The sequence below is a fragment of the Herpailurus yagouaroundi genome, unplaced genomic scaffold, assembly GCF_014898765.1.
Source record: "Herpailurus yagouaroundi ecotype Mexico unplaced genomic scaffold, PumYag 203, whole genome shotgun sequence".
Classification (NCBI taxonomy): domain Eukaryota; kingdom Metazoa; phylum Chordata; class Mammalia; order Carnivora; family Felidae; genus Herpailurus; species Herpailurus yagouaroundi.
The window spans coordinates 12,842,158-12,857,651 of NW_024412434.1; the positions used below are offsets into that span (position 1 = coordinate 12,842,158).

The 15,494-nt window shown below is 42.4% G+C and overlaps 1 protein-coding gene across 16 annotated transcripts in view; it reads right to left on the reverse strand.

Annotated features, from left to right (window-relative positions):
- Positions 1–10,717, reverse strand: part of ARMC3 (armadillo repeat containing 3) — a 101,323-nt gene extending 90,606 nt beyond the window's left edge. For 5 of the 16 annotated variants that reach the window (XM_040451233.1, XM_040451231.1, XM_040451224.1 and 2 more), the window contains exons 1-3: positions 10,381–10,416; positions 8,666–8,742; positions 6,737–6,785 (exon numbers count right to left, since the gene is read on the reverse strand). In XM_040451233.1, coding sequence (XP_040307167.1) covers positions 6,737–6,785; positions 8,666–8,685 — 69 coding nt within the window. In that variant the 5' untranslated portion in view covers positions 8,686–8,742; positions 10,381–10,416. Of the gene's footprint in view, positions 1–6,736; positions 6,786–7,245; positions 7,604–8,665; positions 8,743–10,380; positions 10,581–10,610 lie in introns of those variants that run through there. The other 11 variants (XM_040451232.1, XM_040451225.1, XM_040451238.1 and 8 more) reach the window with 6 other exon arrangements.
- Positions 10,718–15,494: the final 4,777 nt, after the last annotated feature.

Genomic DNA, 15,494 nt, shown 5'->3' on the forward strand with positions numbered 1-15,494 from the left:
TTCGTGGAGCCATCAATGGGCGTCAGGGATAGATCCTTCCACTGAAATTGTATGTAAAACTTTTGGTGGGCATTTTTGTGGGGAGGGAGTCCACAGTGACCATCCCATCCTCATAGGGCTCCCTGACCACACCCCTCCCAACCCTTGAGAATCACAGCCTTAAAGCGTCTTTGCCGCCCACAACAGTTTCCCTGGCATGCTGCTGGCTGTCTTCTCTATCCACCCCCACTCAGGGCAAAGTTCCCTTCCACTGCAGAACTTGCACTTCAGAGACCACTGATAGTTCAAGATTTTTAAAGCTGATTTGATAAGCATGTGAATAAATATGCTCTGTTAAAACATACTTATGTCACGATCTCCCCACAGTGACTGCAGTTGTCAAAGGAGTACCTGAAAATAGACTTCAACCGAACCCATCGTAAAGATTTGTAACCCTTCTTCAGTGGTGGAGAAAACACTTTGGTATTTTGACCTATCTTCTGGTCGTCATTAAGAAAAAGGTAATATGGGGTACAAGAAGCTTGAAGGGAAGGTTCAGACTGTGAGAGTTACAGTCTAAAGAGCTGTTAAAGGAGGAGAAATACCAGCATTTGGCAGAGAGCGGAGAAAACTTGGCATGACATCTGTTTCTCCTACAGAGCCTACAGCATTATAGTAATTTTTTATTTAAAAAGGTGCTGAGAATCAAATGATAGCTAGAATAGAATGCCACACAACTAAATAAATAATACTGTGCTGTAATTACATAGCCCATCTGCTTTCCCGTGAGGAACTCAGTCACTCACCAGCAAGCTGGTTGTGAAATTATAATTTCACGCTGTATACAAAACAAATGATGAACCAAAGTTATTTACAGAAAGGGTAGAAATAAAGGGGAAGCATTTTGGCTCAACTCTGAATTTTAAGTTCAGTCAATTAGCGCAGCCATAGTCTCACAGAGATTCTTTTACATCTCTGTTAAGGACACAAGACCTTCTAGAACAATGCTGTCCAGCACAAAGCTCAACACTGCAAATGTTCTGATTCTGCTTTGCCCAATATAGCAGTCACAAGCCGCGTGTGGCCTTTGAGCACTTGAAGTGTAAGGTGACTGAGGTGCTGAATGTTTCGTTTTATTTTTAGTTGTTAATTTCAATTACTATGCCTTTAATCATCATTAATTTAAATTTAAATAACCGCAGGTGACTGGTGACTGCTACATTAGGCCGGGCCTAAAAGAATACAAAGTTGTAAAGTTGAACTCAGTGAAAATAGATAAATCATGAGAGTCTCGTAATTTTTATGGTACCAAGAAGGGCAAAGAAAAGGCTTTTTTGATGGCTATTGGAGCGTGTTTGCTACATCATTGGTCTCAGATCAGGGGGGAAACCAATTATACATGAAAAGAGAGACAGATGAACAGAAATGGACTGTCTCACTCTAGTAGGGACTTTTCGTAGAGAGCATCTAGACATCAGTTAAAATCCAGTAAAAAGTGACAAGGTTAAAATGAAAACAGCTCAAATGGCCTCTAGGTTTCTTTACAACTTGAATTAAACTTATTTTTGGGACAGAGAGAGACAGAGCATGAATGGGGGAGGGGCAGAGAGAGAGGGAGACACAGAATCGGAAACAGGCTCCAGGCTCCGAGCCATCAGCCCAGAGCCTGACGCGGGGCTCGAACTCACAGACCGCGAGATCGTGACCTGGCTGAAGTCGGACGCTTAACCGACTGCGCCACCCAGGTGCCCCACAACTTGAATTAAACTTTTAGAGCAAGGTAAGCAAGATTTTTTTAGAATACAGTTTTGTGCATGTTTCTTAATTTATACTAATTTTTCTTAAATCATGACTTTCTAAAATCTGTGATGTAGGAGAAACGTGGGAAAATTAATTCCCATGAAGCTTCGTTTCTGAAATAAGTCCAGGCGGTTCTGCAGCCGGTGACAACGCGTTAAGGGTTGCATTCTGAGGTTGACGGGAGCGTCCGGGGAAGACAAGTCACTGGAGACATCCCACTCTTCCAAGGAACTGGGTTTGGTCACCCACGTGAGGAAGCAGATCCTGCTGTCGCCTGATGCTCTGACTCAACACTCAGCGAGCTTAGCTCCCCCCATTTGCACCTAACTATGGACAGAAGGTGCAGAACCATTAACGTAAATACATAAACGTTCAGTTAACTTGACAGTGAGATTCCAGAACCAGGTCACAGTCCCTTGTGAGTTTAGATATTGTGGATTTAGTCCGCTGAAACTCAGTTGCCTCTGAAATATCAAGAAGATAAAAATTCCATGCTCATGAACTTGAAAACCTGACCATGAAGCATGAGGGCCACACCCCAGGCCACCAGGAACTTTAGTGGCCAGCTGGTCTTCCACAGCTGATCTCCCTGCCTCCTTTGACAATGCGCAAAGCTTCTCAAGTTTTGTGGGATGATCAACAGTACCCTCAATTACATCACGAAGAATAACAACTTTGACCAAGTTCTCATCTAGTGCCAAGCGCTGTTCTAAGCATCTCATATTTACCTAACCTTGCCTCCCCACTGTGAATAGATATGAAGTGGTTGTCGTTATATCCTCACTGGAGTATACAGAGTTCGGGAACTTGGCCTCCAGATGGAGTGAGGATTCAGTCTCTGGCGGTATAATTCCAGAGCCTGGATCCTTAGTCCCTAAATATCTTGCCTTATAGTAAATATTGCCTTCTAAGGTTGTTTCTATTAGTAATTCTCTTATGCAATCATTCCATAGAAAGTTTTCCTTTTGTTAAAGCATCACAAACAACCTTTCAGCCAGACGTGGAAATGTTTGGGGAGGTAGATTATAGTTGCATCTGTCGTTCAAGCCGATATCTTCCCCGCCTCTAAGCATCTTCTTAGCTAGTGGTCGCTTTCACGAGAAGGAATGGAGGTCAATAAACCATACGGGCGTATATTAAACGTATGTTTTGACGATTCGAAAATTAAGAAAAGCAAGGGGAGCTTTTTGTTTTAACCATATAACTGAACATTCTTCTTTCTGTCCCCATTACCCATTTTAACTAGTATACAAAAGACTAATAACAACACGAATCTTTGGAAATAAGAAGCAAGTTGTTATTAGTTGGCACAGGAAAGTTAATTTTTTAAAGCAGTTATACATCCATCTTTGAAATTTGGTTTTCTTTTATACTCTGTACAAGAACCCTTTCATATCATAGACTTTGAAGAGGTATACCTTGGCACAAATGCCAAGTTCAGACAGTTGACATTGTGGTATACTGTTTTGAAGTATTTGAATTCACAAGATAGAAAGTGGTTACATAGTTTAACACTAATCTGCCAGCTTTATTAACATATAGTCAGAGTAAGAGAAGTATGGAAGGACTAAGAGGAAAGGCCATGGTCAAGGCCCATTGGTAATTGTTATATATGTCCTTTTTTTTTTGGATCACTCTACTTTTTTAAAAAGCATAATTAACATACGGTGTTATACTAGCTTATGGTGTACAATGTAATGATTCAACAACTCTATCCATTTTTCAGTACTCATCACAGTAAGTATACTCTTTTTTAATGTTTATTTTTGAGAGAGAGAGAGCGAGAGAGAAAGTGGGAACAGGGGAGGGGCAGAAAGAGAGGGAGACACAGAATCTGAAGCAGGTTCCAGGCTCCGAGCTGTCAGCACAGAGCCCAGCACGGGGCTCGAACTCACGAACGTCAAGATCATGACCTGAGCCAAAGTCGGACGCTTAACTGAGTCACCCAGGCGCCCACTATAAGTAGACTCTTAATCTCTCCCATTCCCCACCTATCTCCCCTCTGGCAACCACTAACAAGTTTGTTCCCTGTATTTAAAGTCTGTTTGTTGTTGTTGTTTATCTCTTTTTTTCCTTAAATTCCACTTTTGACTGAAATCAGGGTATTTATTTTTCTCTGTCTGACTTACTTCCTGTAGCATTATACCCTCTAGCTCCATCCATATTGTTGCAAACAGCAAGACTGCATCCTCTTTATGTCTAGGTAATATTCCATTGTATATATATATATATATATATATATATATATATATATATATATACCACATCTTCTCTACCCATTCATCTATGGATGGATACTTAGTGCAATCCCTATCAAAATACCAACAACATTTGTCACAGAACTAGAACAAATAATACTAAAATCTGTATGGAACCACACAATATCCCAAATAGCCAAAGCAACCTTGACAACGTAGAACAAAGCTGGAGGTATCGCAATCCCAGATTTCAAGACGTACTACAAAGCGGTCGTCATCAAAACAGTATGATTCTGGCACAGAAATAAGGCACATAGATCAATGGAACATAATAGAGAGCTCGGAAATAAACCCAGGCTTACATGGTCACACAAACCATGAAACTGGACCACTTTCTTACACCGTACACAGAAATAAGCCCAAAATGGATGAAAAGACCCAACTATGAGACCTAAAAGCATAAAACTCCAAGAAGAAAACATAGACAGCAATTTCTTTGACATTGGCCACTACATATGCTTTGGCTGTCCCTAAGGCTCTCGTGAACTGAGAAAGAAGAGCTAGTTTTCTGTTAACGCTAGGTTTAAAACTGTTTCTCAAGTCCTTGATTGTGCCCCCCAAGGACTGGAATACGGAGGACAAGCCAGCAAAACATTACAAAATTATAGGAGGTGTATTAGACAAATATATCTATTGGTTAACGGTCCCTTAATTCTAATTTTCATCAGAAAATGTTTGTCATCAAGTACTGTGTTCATTAGTCCACTTTCCGGTAATGAGATGTCAATAATGATATTGACCGGGGAAAATGGCTGGCTCAGTCGGGGTTGTGAGTTCGAGCCCCATGCTGGGCATAGGGATTACTTAAAAATAAAATCTTTTTTCTAAAAATGCTATTTTGCAGCAAAAAGGGATAATTCAAACTTAAGTGGCAATGAAAAAAAATAAGAGAATTTGGAACATTTTAGGAGGATGTCCAAAAGAGAGCAACTGGAATGATGAAACTGTATCATGAACCACAATGGCCATCTATCTCTCCAAAGTGTTCCTAGACCGGAGCAGACAGATGCTTCTCCTTCATCTCGTTTTATTTTTTTAAGTTTATTTCTTTTGAGAGAGAGAGTGCACAGAAGCAGTGGAGAGGGAGAGGGAGAGCGAGAATCCCAAGCCAGCTCCACAGTATCAGCACAAAGCCCGTCGCAGGGCCAGATCTCAGGAACCGTGAGATCATGACCTGAGCCGAACTCAAGAGTCAGACGGTTAACTGACTGAGCCACCCAGGTGCCCCCAGACAGATACTTCTGGAGTCTTCGTTCCCAACTGTATTGAAGGATCAAACACAGGAAGTTACATAGGTGTGTGTCTGTGTGGGTCTGTGTATCAGAGTCGAAAGGAGACCCGCAACATTAGGTCTTATTTAGTAGCGTTAACTATGTGCCAGGCACTGAGAACCGTGATGAGCTTTACTTCATTTTAATTCACACAACAACCAAAACGAGTTGGGCCTCACAATTCACACTGAAGAAATTTCAAACAAGAACTGAAAGAACATGGCCACATTTGGCAACGCTGTGCCAAATAACACAGGTCATGAGACGCAGAGCTGGGGCGTAGCTCACATTTGTAACCGCAAAGCTCCAGTGCTGTTGGAAAGACCTTGCACTAAGCCCAGCTTCCTTCAAACTATAAAATCCCTGTGAGTCTACTGACGGACCATAAACACTTTTTTTCAGTCACATTTTACTTGAAGAAAATCACACCAAATGTCTGTTTCAAAATGAGTTTCTTTTCGCTCTTAAAGATTTTTCATCTCTTCATTTATTTTAATGTTTATTTATTTTTGAGGGAGCGGGAGAGGGGCAGAGAGAGAGGGAGACACAGAATCCAAAACAGCCTCCAGGCTCTGAGCTGTCAGCACAGAGCCCGACGCGGGGCTCGAACTCGTGAACCGTGAGATCATGACCTGAGCCGAAGTCGGACGTTCAACTGCCTGAGCCACCCAGGTGCCCCTAAGATTTGATTTTTGAGTAATCTCTATACCCAACGTGGGGCTCGAATTCACAACCCCGAGATCCAGAGTCACACGCTCCACCGACTGAGCCAGGCAGGTGTCCCTCAAAATAAGTTTCTAATCTGAAAACTGTCCAAGTTTATTTTTTATTTGTAACATCATCTTTTGGTAATTCATAAACCTTAGAGAAATAAGATAAAAACATACTTTGAAAAGAGAGACAGGGCTTTGTGTTTTAGGCAATGTATTACTCAAACATCTGGAACAGAAAAAGATGATGAACCCAGACTTTTCTCTCCATAGAACTGGAAAATACGAGCCTTCTGATGTTCAAATGGTCATTTCAGACAACCTCATATACAGAGCTAATAGCTATAGCATAAACTCCTAGTTATTTTTGAAAACGCACTTGGATGATTAACATAAACGAGGGACCAGCAAATATCAATTTAAAATATTTAAAAGAACAAACCAAAACTATTTGGTCATTAACTAGGCCCATAAACACGCCATCCGCATCCTGGAAAAGCTAATAATTACTCTCTAATTGTGCTGATTATGTAATGACAACGTTGTAAATGTTTGTTTATATAATGTTAGATTTCTCTAACTAATCTTATCATTAGTCAGACTTTGGACTTCTGCCAATGTGTACTCATGTATATGCTGGTACATGCCAAACAGTTGGAACAATTTATTTTTAAAACTGGTTGTTAACGTGCTACTAGTCTTAAAATCAGAAACTTACCACATCCTTAGGAGGGGGTTCTGCTTCCTTCTTTACCTTTTTACCCATTCTGGAAAAAGATGCAGTAATTAGTTAAAGTGTCATTTGTACCTTGTATATGCACAAATCTCTCAGTTACCTATGGATGCCCTTCGAAGGAGATTTATTTCCTCATTTAAATTTTACCATGGGGCGCCTGGGTGGCGCAGTCGGTTAAGCGTCCGACTTCAGCCAGGTCACGATCTCGCGGTCGGTGAGTTCGAGCCCCGCGTCGGGCTCTGGGCTGATGGCTCGGAGCCTGGAGCCTGTTTCCGATTCTGTGTCTCCCTCTCTCTCTGCCCCTCCCCCGTTCATGCTCTGTCTCTCCCTGTCCCCAAAATAAATAAACGTTGAAAAAAAAATAAATTAATCAAAAAAAAATAAATTTTACCTAAAAAAGAGATGATGTGATATAGGTAGAAATGGTCGTACATGTACAAATATGTTACCTGCAGTCTTATTTCAAATGCCACAGTTTTTAAGGAACTTACTGTTAAGATTGTTGGGCATCAGACCTGGCTTCCAGCTTGTAAGGAAGAGAACACATCCATGGCATAACTTTCACTTACATAACGGGAAACAGTTTACCATGCATATAGCTCACTGATGGGGTGCTTAGGAGACTAAATCCAATTTACTTTTGAGAGCTCCAAGAATGTTCTGCCACAAAGGGGTGGATTTTTGTCTGCTTTCCTGCACTGATCTATCCCAACAGTATCTGGTACATGGTAGCTATTCGATACGTATAAAAATCATTAACTCTGTTTTTCCTGGGAGTATGATTTTGTGACTGATACCCAAGACAAGGCAACGCCAAATGAACGTTGGTGTCATTTTCCAGATAACCAAAAGTTTTCTCTAATATAATCCATAGCTCAATTAAAAAAAAAAAAAAGTAATTGAGAATCTGAAGAGACGTATTCTGGAGAAGTTGGGGTTACTGCTTACAAGACCTGTTTCTACCTGCCCTCGTATGTCCATAACTGTGCAGACAAAAAGTCAAAGGATTGGTACTGACAGCTGATAAACCACAGAGCAGTAACCCCATCTGGGTACAGAGGACTTTCCAAGATGTTGGGGACTGTTAGAATAAATAACTCTAGAAACCTTTCGAGTTTTCTCCAGTGAGAGGTTATGTTTGGCATTTGGGCAATCTCAGATGCTACAAACCTGTCTCAGGAAAATTAGTACAGTTTCCAGAAAATTCTGGGAAGTCAAAAATCTTTGGTGAGAATCTACAATGTCAGGATTGGTTCAGATGGTCTCTCAAGGGACAAAAGCAACTCTTAGCATTAGAGGCACTAACCAGAATTTATCACATGTTTTAAAACGCCACGTGTTCATAGAAACTCCTCGGGGCTTCTGAAAGACATCCAGATCCCTCAGTTCAGGTCACATAAATTTCAAGATCTTTGAGGGTCTGGGCAAGCTTACGCTGTGATGCCCTCCCTCACATCCAGTATATTAAAACATTAAAATGTACCCACATTCCCCATTAAATATGATTTTCATCACATAAAGTTTTGAAATCAAGCATTTGAAATTATTCAGCAGGCTGTATACCTCAAACTTCTTGCAAAATGAGAAAACTGTTCTCAAATATAATTTAATATTAAAACATTTACATTAATTTTTCAAGTTTCTTTTCAGATTTTAGAGGCAATACTTTTTTCAAAACTCAAACATCTTTCATGGGTGTTTGAAAAGCACACAGACCCTAGATTTTGTGTTTATGATATTCCAGGCAGATGGACAGAAACCATTCTGGACAAATGCAAATCTATCTTGCGATTAATCTCTAGGAAAAAGAAATTTTAGAGTGCTTCGTAATCGACTCCAAGGTAGAGCAGCCTTTGATTTACAGAAGAATTCCTTATGAATAATGTTTAAGAAGAACTGAATTATACTTGCACTAAATTACCGTACATCATCTGATTTTCACTCAGGAACTGATTTTTCTCCCATTTCAGGACAGTGGCTTTGAGTAACTGCATACTGAAGAGTACAGAGGTTAGAATTGCCTTAACACAGGACGACAGCAATGGAGTCGATCCCAGGCAGTACCGTAAAGTAGGAAGCATTTAGTTTGTGTTTTTATTACCAAATTGAGTATAGTAGTTAATGGGGGACAAAGTATTTAGCTGACATAGATCGGGGCGATGAGCCTCAAAGATGACCGTAAGGTGTTTTTTTTTTTAACGTTGTAAATTCAACATTTCACTTAAAATCAACACGATACAACCACATTATCTTATGTTCGTTTATTCTTTAAAGATTTGTTTGCCTCTAAAGCTCCAGAGACGCCACATTAAGAAAACAAATCCTGGGGCGCCTGGGTGGCTCAGTCAGTTAAGCATCTGACTTTGGCTCAGGTCATGATGTCTCAAGTCTGTGGGTTCGAGAGAACCCCCATGGCCCTCTGTGCTGACAGCTCAGAGCCTGGAGCCTGCTCCGGATTTTGTGTCTCCCACTCTCCCTGCCCCTCCCCTGTTCACACTCCGTCTCTCTCTCCTTCAAAAATAAACAAACACTTTAAAAATAAAAAAAACAAAAACAAAAACAAATCCCTTTGACTTTTTGAAGCACACCTGCTTTCCTTGACTATTTTACCACCCTCCCCAGTGATGTTTTCGATTGTGCTAAAATATACACAACATAAAATTTACCATTTTAACCCTGCTTAACTGTATAGTTCTGTGTCTACTGTCCAGTTATACAGAAGACATTTCATTACAGAAAATTTGGAAAACAAGGAAGGGCACATGGAATAAAAAAAAAAAAATCACTCAGGAATAAACTCAGGGAGATTAGCACTGTTTCAGGATAGTTCCTTTTTGTGTGTTTTCTATAGGGATTTTACCATGCTACATGGGTTTCGATCTCCTATTCTCAACTTCCTTTCCTGGAACCATTTGCCTACCATATTCTTCTTTTTTTTTTTTCTGATATAATTTATTGTCAAACTGGCTAACATACCGGCTGTACAGTGTGCTCTTGGTTTTGGGGGTAGATTCCCGTGCTTCATCACTTAGAGACAACACCCAGGGCTCATCCCCACAAGTGTCCTCCTTTCCTGCTGCTTTTTTACACTAATGGACAGGTTCGTGAAATCTCTGTGTCCATTCATTGCTCCAATCATCTCCAGTGAATCAGCATATCATGTCATTGAAAATACTATTGTCAAATCCACTATGTACCTAGACAGTCCCCTATTGTTGAACATTTGTTTCTCATTTCCTGAAATTATGGATACGGCTGCAATGAACCTCCTTAGACATAAAATGTTCATCCACGTCCTCAACTGCTTAAGAGAAAGGCAAATAACTGGATGAAAAGGCATGAACTTCACCGCACTGAGCACAAAAACAAATCTGCTTTAAATGGGCACCTCCTCCGTCATTAGAAAGGAGCCACGCTTTCCCCCCACAAATTTGTCGACCGTTTGCACTTCTTTGTGAGCTTTCAGCCTGTGCGATCTTAAATGTTTTCTGAGGAGGAGCCTTATTTTAAAAACTGTGAAGGAAGGGGGAAGACTACAGCCAGTGGGGACTCGTTTCCTGAGTTGCTGGGAGGCACGGAACGGAATCTTAGACTCTCAGATCCCCTCTCGGGGCCTGTTTTGTCACCTGTTAAACGGAAGGAGGCCAGGATGCTTAGGAAACCCACCCGGATCCCCGGCTGATACTGGACGCACAGGGCAGGGACCGACAACCCCCAACGAGGCATTCGTTCCGTCGGTTGTCCCAGAGGCCCCCACGCGCTGGGCACCTCCCCCTTGCCCCAATTCTGCGGGGACCTCGGCCCCGGGCCCCTCCAAACCGCGGGAGTAGCCGCGCAGCCGCACGCCCGCCTTTACCTGCCGGCGGATCCCGCCGAGCGGCGGCCCCTCGCGCCCGGAGAACCGCACCCGCCGCCGTCCGCGCGCGCCTCCGAGGCCACTGTTGCTCTTGGTTGCTAGGCGACACCGGCCGCGCCTGCGCGCGCCTCGGCCCTGAAAGCTCGCGCTGGGCTGCGCGCGCGCCCCCCGTCCCGCCTTGGGTAAGCGGTCTGCAGCGAGGGCACCTTGAGCTCCGAGTCCAGAGCTTTGCGCGGGGTGGACACGGGAACCCTGCTCTTCGCGGCCAGTCCGGGTGAACACTGGAAATCAGCAGGCAGTCCGGCCTCAGCCTCTGGCCCGCGGACCGGCTCTGGATTCGCGTACTCTGGGATGTTAGCGCTTTCCCCCAAAGACAGGCCCCAGCCGGAATGTGCGCCGATGGCTGCCGCATCACCGCCCCCTGTCCAGGCTCCCCTAAGCCGCACCCCTGCGTGGCCCACTTTCCAGGCCCTAGGGCGTCCAGTCTGCCCTCACGGCACTTGTGTTGGCCCGTCACAATCTCCTCCTCTTCCACCTTTCTTTCCTCTTGATGCCACCCTTCCCAACGGCCTAAGACCTCAGTTTCCCTTCTTGGTCCTCCACCCTCCTCCACTCCAATCGGCAGTGAGGTCAACGGGCCCTCTTCATTTTGTCTCCTAATCTATTCCTCCTCTTTAATCCTTACGGTCACCCCAATCCGGGCCACCATTTTTGGCGTCTGATGGCTTCGGTTCCTCTCTGCCTCCTATTCCTGCATCGATACGAGAGACCATTACCAGAGGCAGATCAGCCTTCCGGAACTTCTCATTCTAGACGTGTCACTCCCCTATTCAAACTTCAGTCGGCTTCCTAAAAATAAAGTCTGAACTCATTAGCCTGGTATGCAAAACCGTCTGCCCATTCCCTAGTTGTGCAGCCCACCTCTCTCCCCCAACACAAGCCCCAGCCAAGCCGACTGTCACCCCCAATTTTTCCATACTTTTCTCTGGATTTCGCTCACTGTCCCTTCATCATTGCGTCTATTCCACAAATATTTATTAAGCACCTACTGTTTGCCAGGTCATCCGCAACTCGTGTAACCCCTGGAATACTCTTTTATTTCTACTTAACGAAGCCCAGCTCAAATGCCGTCTTCATACAAGACCTTTTGATTGACTTTAGTAAAAAAACAAAACAAAACTCTCCCTCTCCTGAATTCCTCTCATACTTTCCAAACTCCGTCCCTTGCCTGCCTCTGTCCATCCCCCAGCCTTGGTCCTTTTTACTTGAACATATATGGCTGGATGAGTTTGGGCAAATGTTTACAGCTGTGTAACTGTTATCACAATGAAGATGTACAGCATTTCCACCCTCCCAAATTTCCTTCATGCCCCTTTGAAGTCAGACCTCTCCCTCCAGCCCTCTTCTCCGGGAAAAACTGGTCTGTTTTCTCTCCCTATAATTTTGTATTTTTAAAATGTCTTATCGGTTGCACCATGCAACATGCTACCTCTTGTGTCTGGCTTCCTTAATTTAGCTTTTAAGATGTGTTCATGGTGTTGCATATATCAGGAGCTTGTCCCTTTCCGTCGCCGAGGACGACTGCTCTACGCGGATATACAACATCCAATCACTGATTGATGGACACTTGGGTTCTTTCCAGTTTTGGACTGTTATCAATAAATCTGCTCTAAACATTTATACACAGGTTTTTGTGTGAACATATGTTTCTCCTTCCTTGGGAAAATACCCAAGAATGGGATTTCTGGGTCTCATGCCATGTGTACGCTTGATGTTATGAGAACTTGCCAAACTGTTTTTCCAAAGGCTCTATACTGTATTTGCATACTCACCACCAATGAGTGAGCCATCCAATTGCTTCCTATGTTCTACAGCACTTGGTATTGGCAGGCCTTTCCATTTTAGCCATTCCGGGAGCCCGGGTGGCTCAGTCAGTTGAGTATCCAACTTCGGCTCAGGTCGTGATCTCACGGTTTGTGGGTTCAAGTCCCATGTTGGCGTCTGTGCTGACAGCTCAGAGCCTGGAGCCTGCTTCGGATTCTGTGTCTCCCTCTCTCTCTCTGCCCCTCCTCCCCTCATGCTCGCCCTCTCTCTCTGTCTCTCTGTCTCTGTCTCTCTCTTTCTCAAAAATAAATAGACGTTAAAAAATTTATAAATTTCAGCCATTCTGTTGGATGTGTAGTGGTGTATCCTTCTGGTTTTCATTTGTATTTCCTTCATGACTAATGATGAGCTCATTCTAGGTTTTTGTTAACCATTTCTATACCTTATTTTGTGAAGTATTTGTTCAAACATTTGTCCTACTCATAACGGGTTGTTTGTCTTATTACTATTGACTCATAATAGTCCTCTATATTTCTGGGGACAAGTCACTTATCATACATAACTTGGAAAAATTTTCTGCCCGGGTTCGTCATAGTGGAAAATTAAATTTAGAGACCATAAGTTAAACACGAGGGCTTCTCATTGCTACTGGGTTGGTCGCTGCTTCTAGATCTTTTCAGAAACCTGGTGAAGCTATGAGTTCAGCACACATGATAAATCAGAAATCTACAGATCCAGACTGTGGTTACAAGAGATAAGATATCATCGTATGGCAGTCGTTGGAACTATCTGGTTCTCTGGCCATGGCTTAAAACTGAAAACTCTAAGGCTGTCATTTCCTGTCTCAGAACTACTAAATATAATTAGAAGGATTTCACCCATCTCACATCCCTGGTGGTGCTTTTGTCCATGGCCATAAATGTGCCATGTCAGTAGCGGCTTGGTCTGTCAAAATTGTCTCCAAAAGTTACTTCTAAGAGACCACATGTGAGTCCCATAAGACATCCTCTCAAGGTAAACTCAAGATCTCTTCACTGTTTTCAGATCCACTCAGATTAAACAACCAGTTCCAGATTTATGTCTTTGAATTTCTGAGGTCAGCAGCCACTTCTGGTACCAGTCATTGTATCATTTGAAGTTCTACTGCGGACAGCAAAATCCAGTCTAGTTGGCAGGGATTTAGAGATTTATAGGATTGTTGCAAGGGCTGGAGTGACAGGTTCTGGACTGAACTGTCAGAGATGACTTTCAAAACAGTGTTGCAAAGCACTATTCACAATAACCAAGACATGGAAACAAACTAAATGTCCACGGACAGACGAAAGGATAAAGAAAGTAAGTGTATACAATGGAATACCATTCAGCTATAAAGAAGAAGGAAATCCTGCCATTTGCGACAACGTGGATGGACCTCGAGGGCATTATGCCAAGTGAAATAAGACAGAGACAAATACTGTATGATCCCACTTATATTTGAAATCTAAAAACATTGAACTCACAGAAACAGAGTGGAATGGTGGTTGCCAGGGTTGAGGGGTCGGGAAAAATGGAGAGATGTTGGTCAAAGGGTACAGACATTCAGTTAGAAGATGCATAAGGGGCAGAGATCTAAGATAAAGCATGGTGACTGTAGTGAACAATAACTGTACTTGAAAGTTGCTACGAGGACAAAGTTTCAATCTCACCACCACCACCACCACAATAAAATAGTAATTATGTGAAGTGAAGGATATGTTCACTAACCTTGTGGTGATATTCATTTTGCAATATGTATATCTATCAAAACATCACGTGGTACACCTTATACTTAATACAATGCTGTATGTCAATTATATCTCAGTAAATCTGGGGCAAAACACCACAGACGTGGCCATCCAAGAAAGCCAAGGAATCAGGAGGCTTAAATCACTTTCACGCAGAATAATGAGGATTTATCTCAAATTCACATTAATGCTCTTCATTCATTCTTTTAATCCTCAGCTTTTGGTTTGTTTTTTTTTTTTGGTCATGGAAAAATTATCAAATGAAGCAACAATGCCTAGCACATCAGACCAGCTCCCTTCCACAAAGCTTATCTCTTCAAAGGGAAAAAGACCAAAGAGCCTGAGATAAGCTACTTATAGTGTTGAGTCAATGTACCGAAGCAAATAATATATATCAGGTACAACGCTTAGATGTCTATTGGCAATTTCATTGTTAAGCTAATGTTGGTCCCCCCAAATCCCATCAAGGAAAGCCTTCGTGTTTCAATTACAAATGCAGAGAAATGTTGGCATGAAGATTTTCCATGGTTCTCTATTCCACATTAAATGATATTTTCAAAACGGTGAATTCAAGCCACTACAGTCGCACTTGTTTAGAGCTTTATGCAAAAAATTGAGATCAGAAACATATACTACCAGTTCATACCCAAGAGGATGACCAAGGAAAAATGTCTGGAGTCTCTGAGCTGAAAGAGCCATTGAAATTGTGAGTGTAAGTGTGGGTGTAAATGATTCTTACTTTGCACATATGAGGGTTGGTATGGTGGCTTCAAAATGTGTTAACTAATGTTGTTGAGCTTCTTAAAGAACTTGACCCAAGATTGGGAGGACCCCATGAAATAAATGAACGTGTAGTGTCAATATTGATGCGTTCAAAGAAAAATACCATGACTGATGTTTAGTAACTGTTAGAATTCGAACTCGAAATTATTAGTAAGACCAGTGGGGCAAGATCTTTGTGCTGGAAGAAAAACTTCATGAAAACTTTGAAATATTTAGTATGAGAACATTTTAAAGGCTTCAAAATCCACTCATTATCACAAAACATTTCAATGTTGCATTTGTCAAAGAGAAGGGACTTCCATTCTTTAAAAATGATAAACCTACGAAGAAAGATTTTTAGGGTTTTTTTTCAATAATAGCTTTCTAAGACCTGCGAAGGTTTATTTATTTTGAGAGAGACAGAGACAGTGCAAGCAAGGGAGGGACAGAGGGAGAGAAAGACAGAGAGAGAGAGAGAGAGAGAGAGAATCCCAAGCAGGCTCTGCACCATCAGCACAGAGCCCAATGTGGAGCT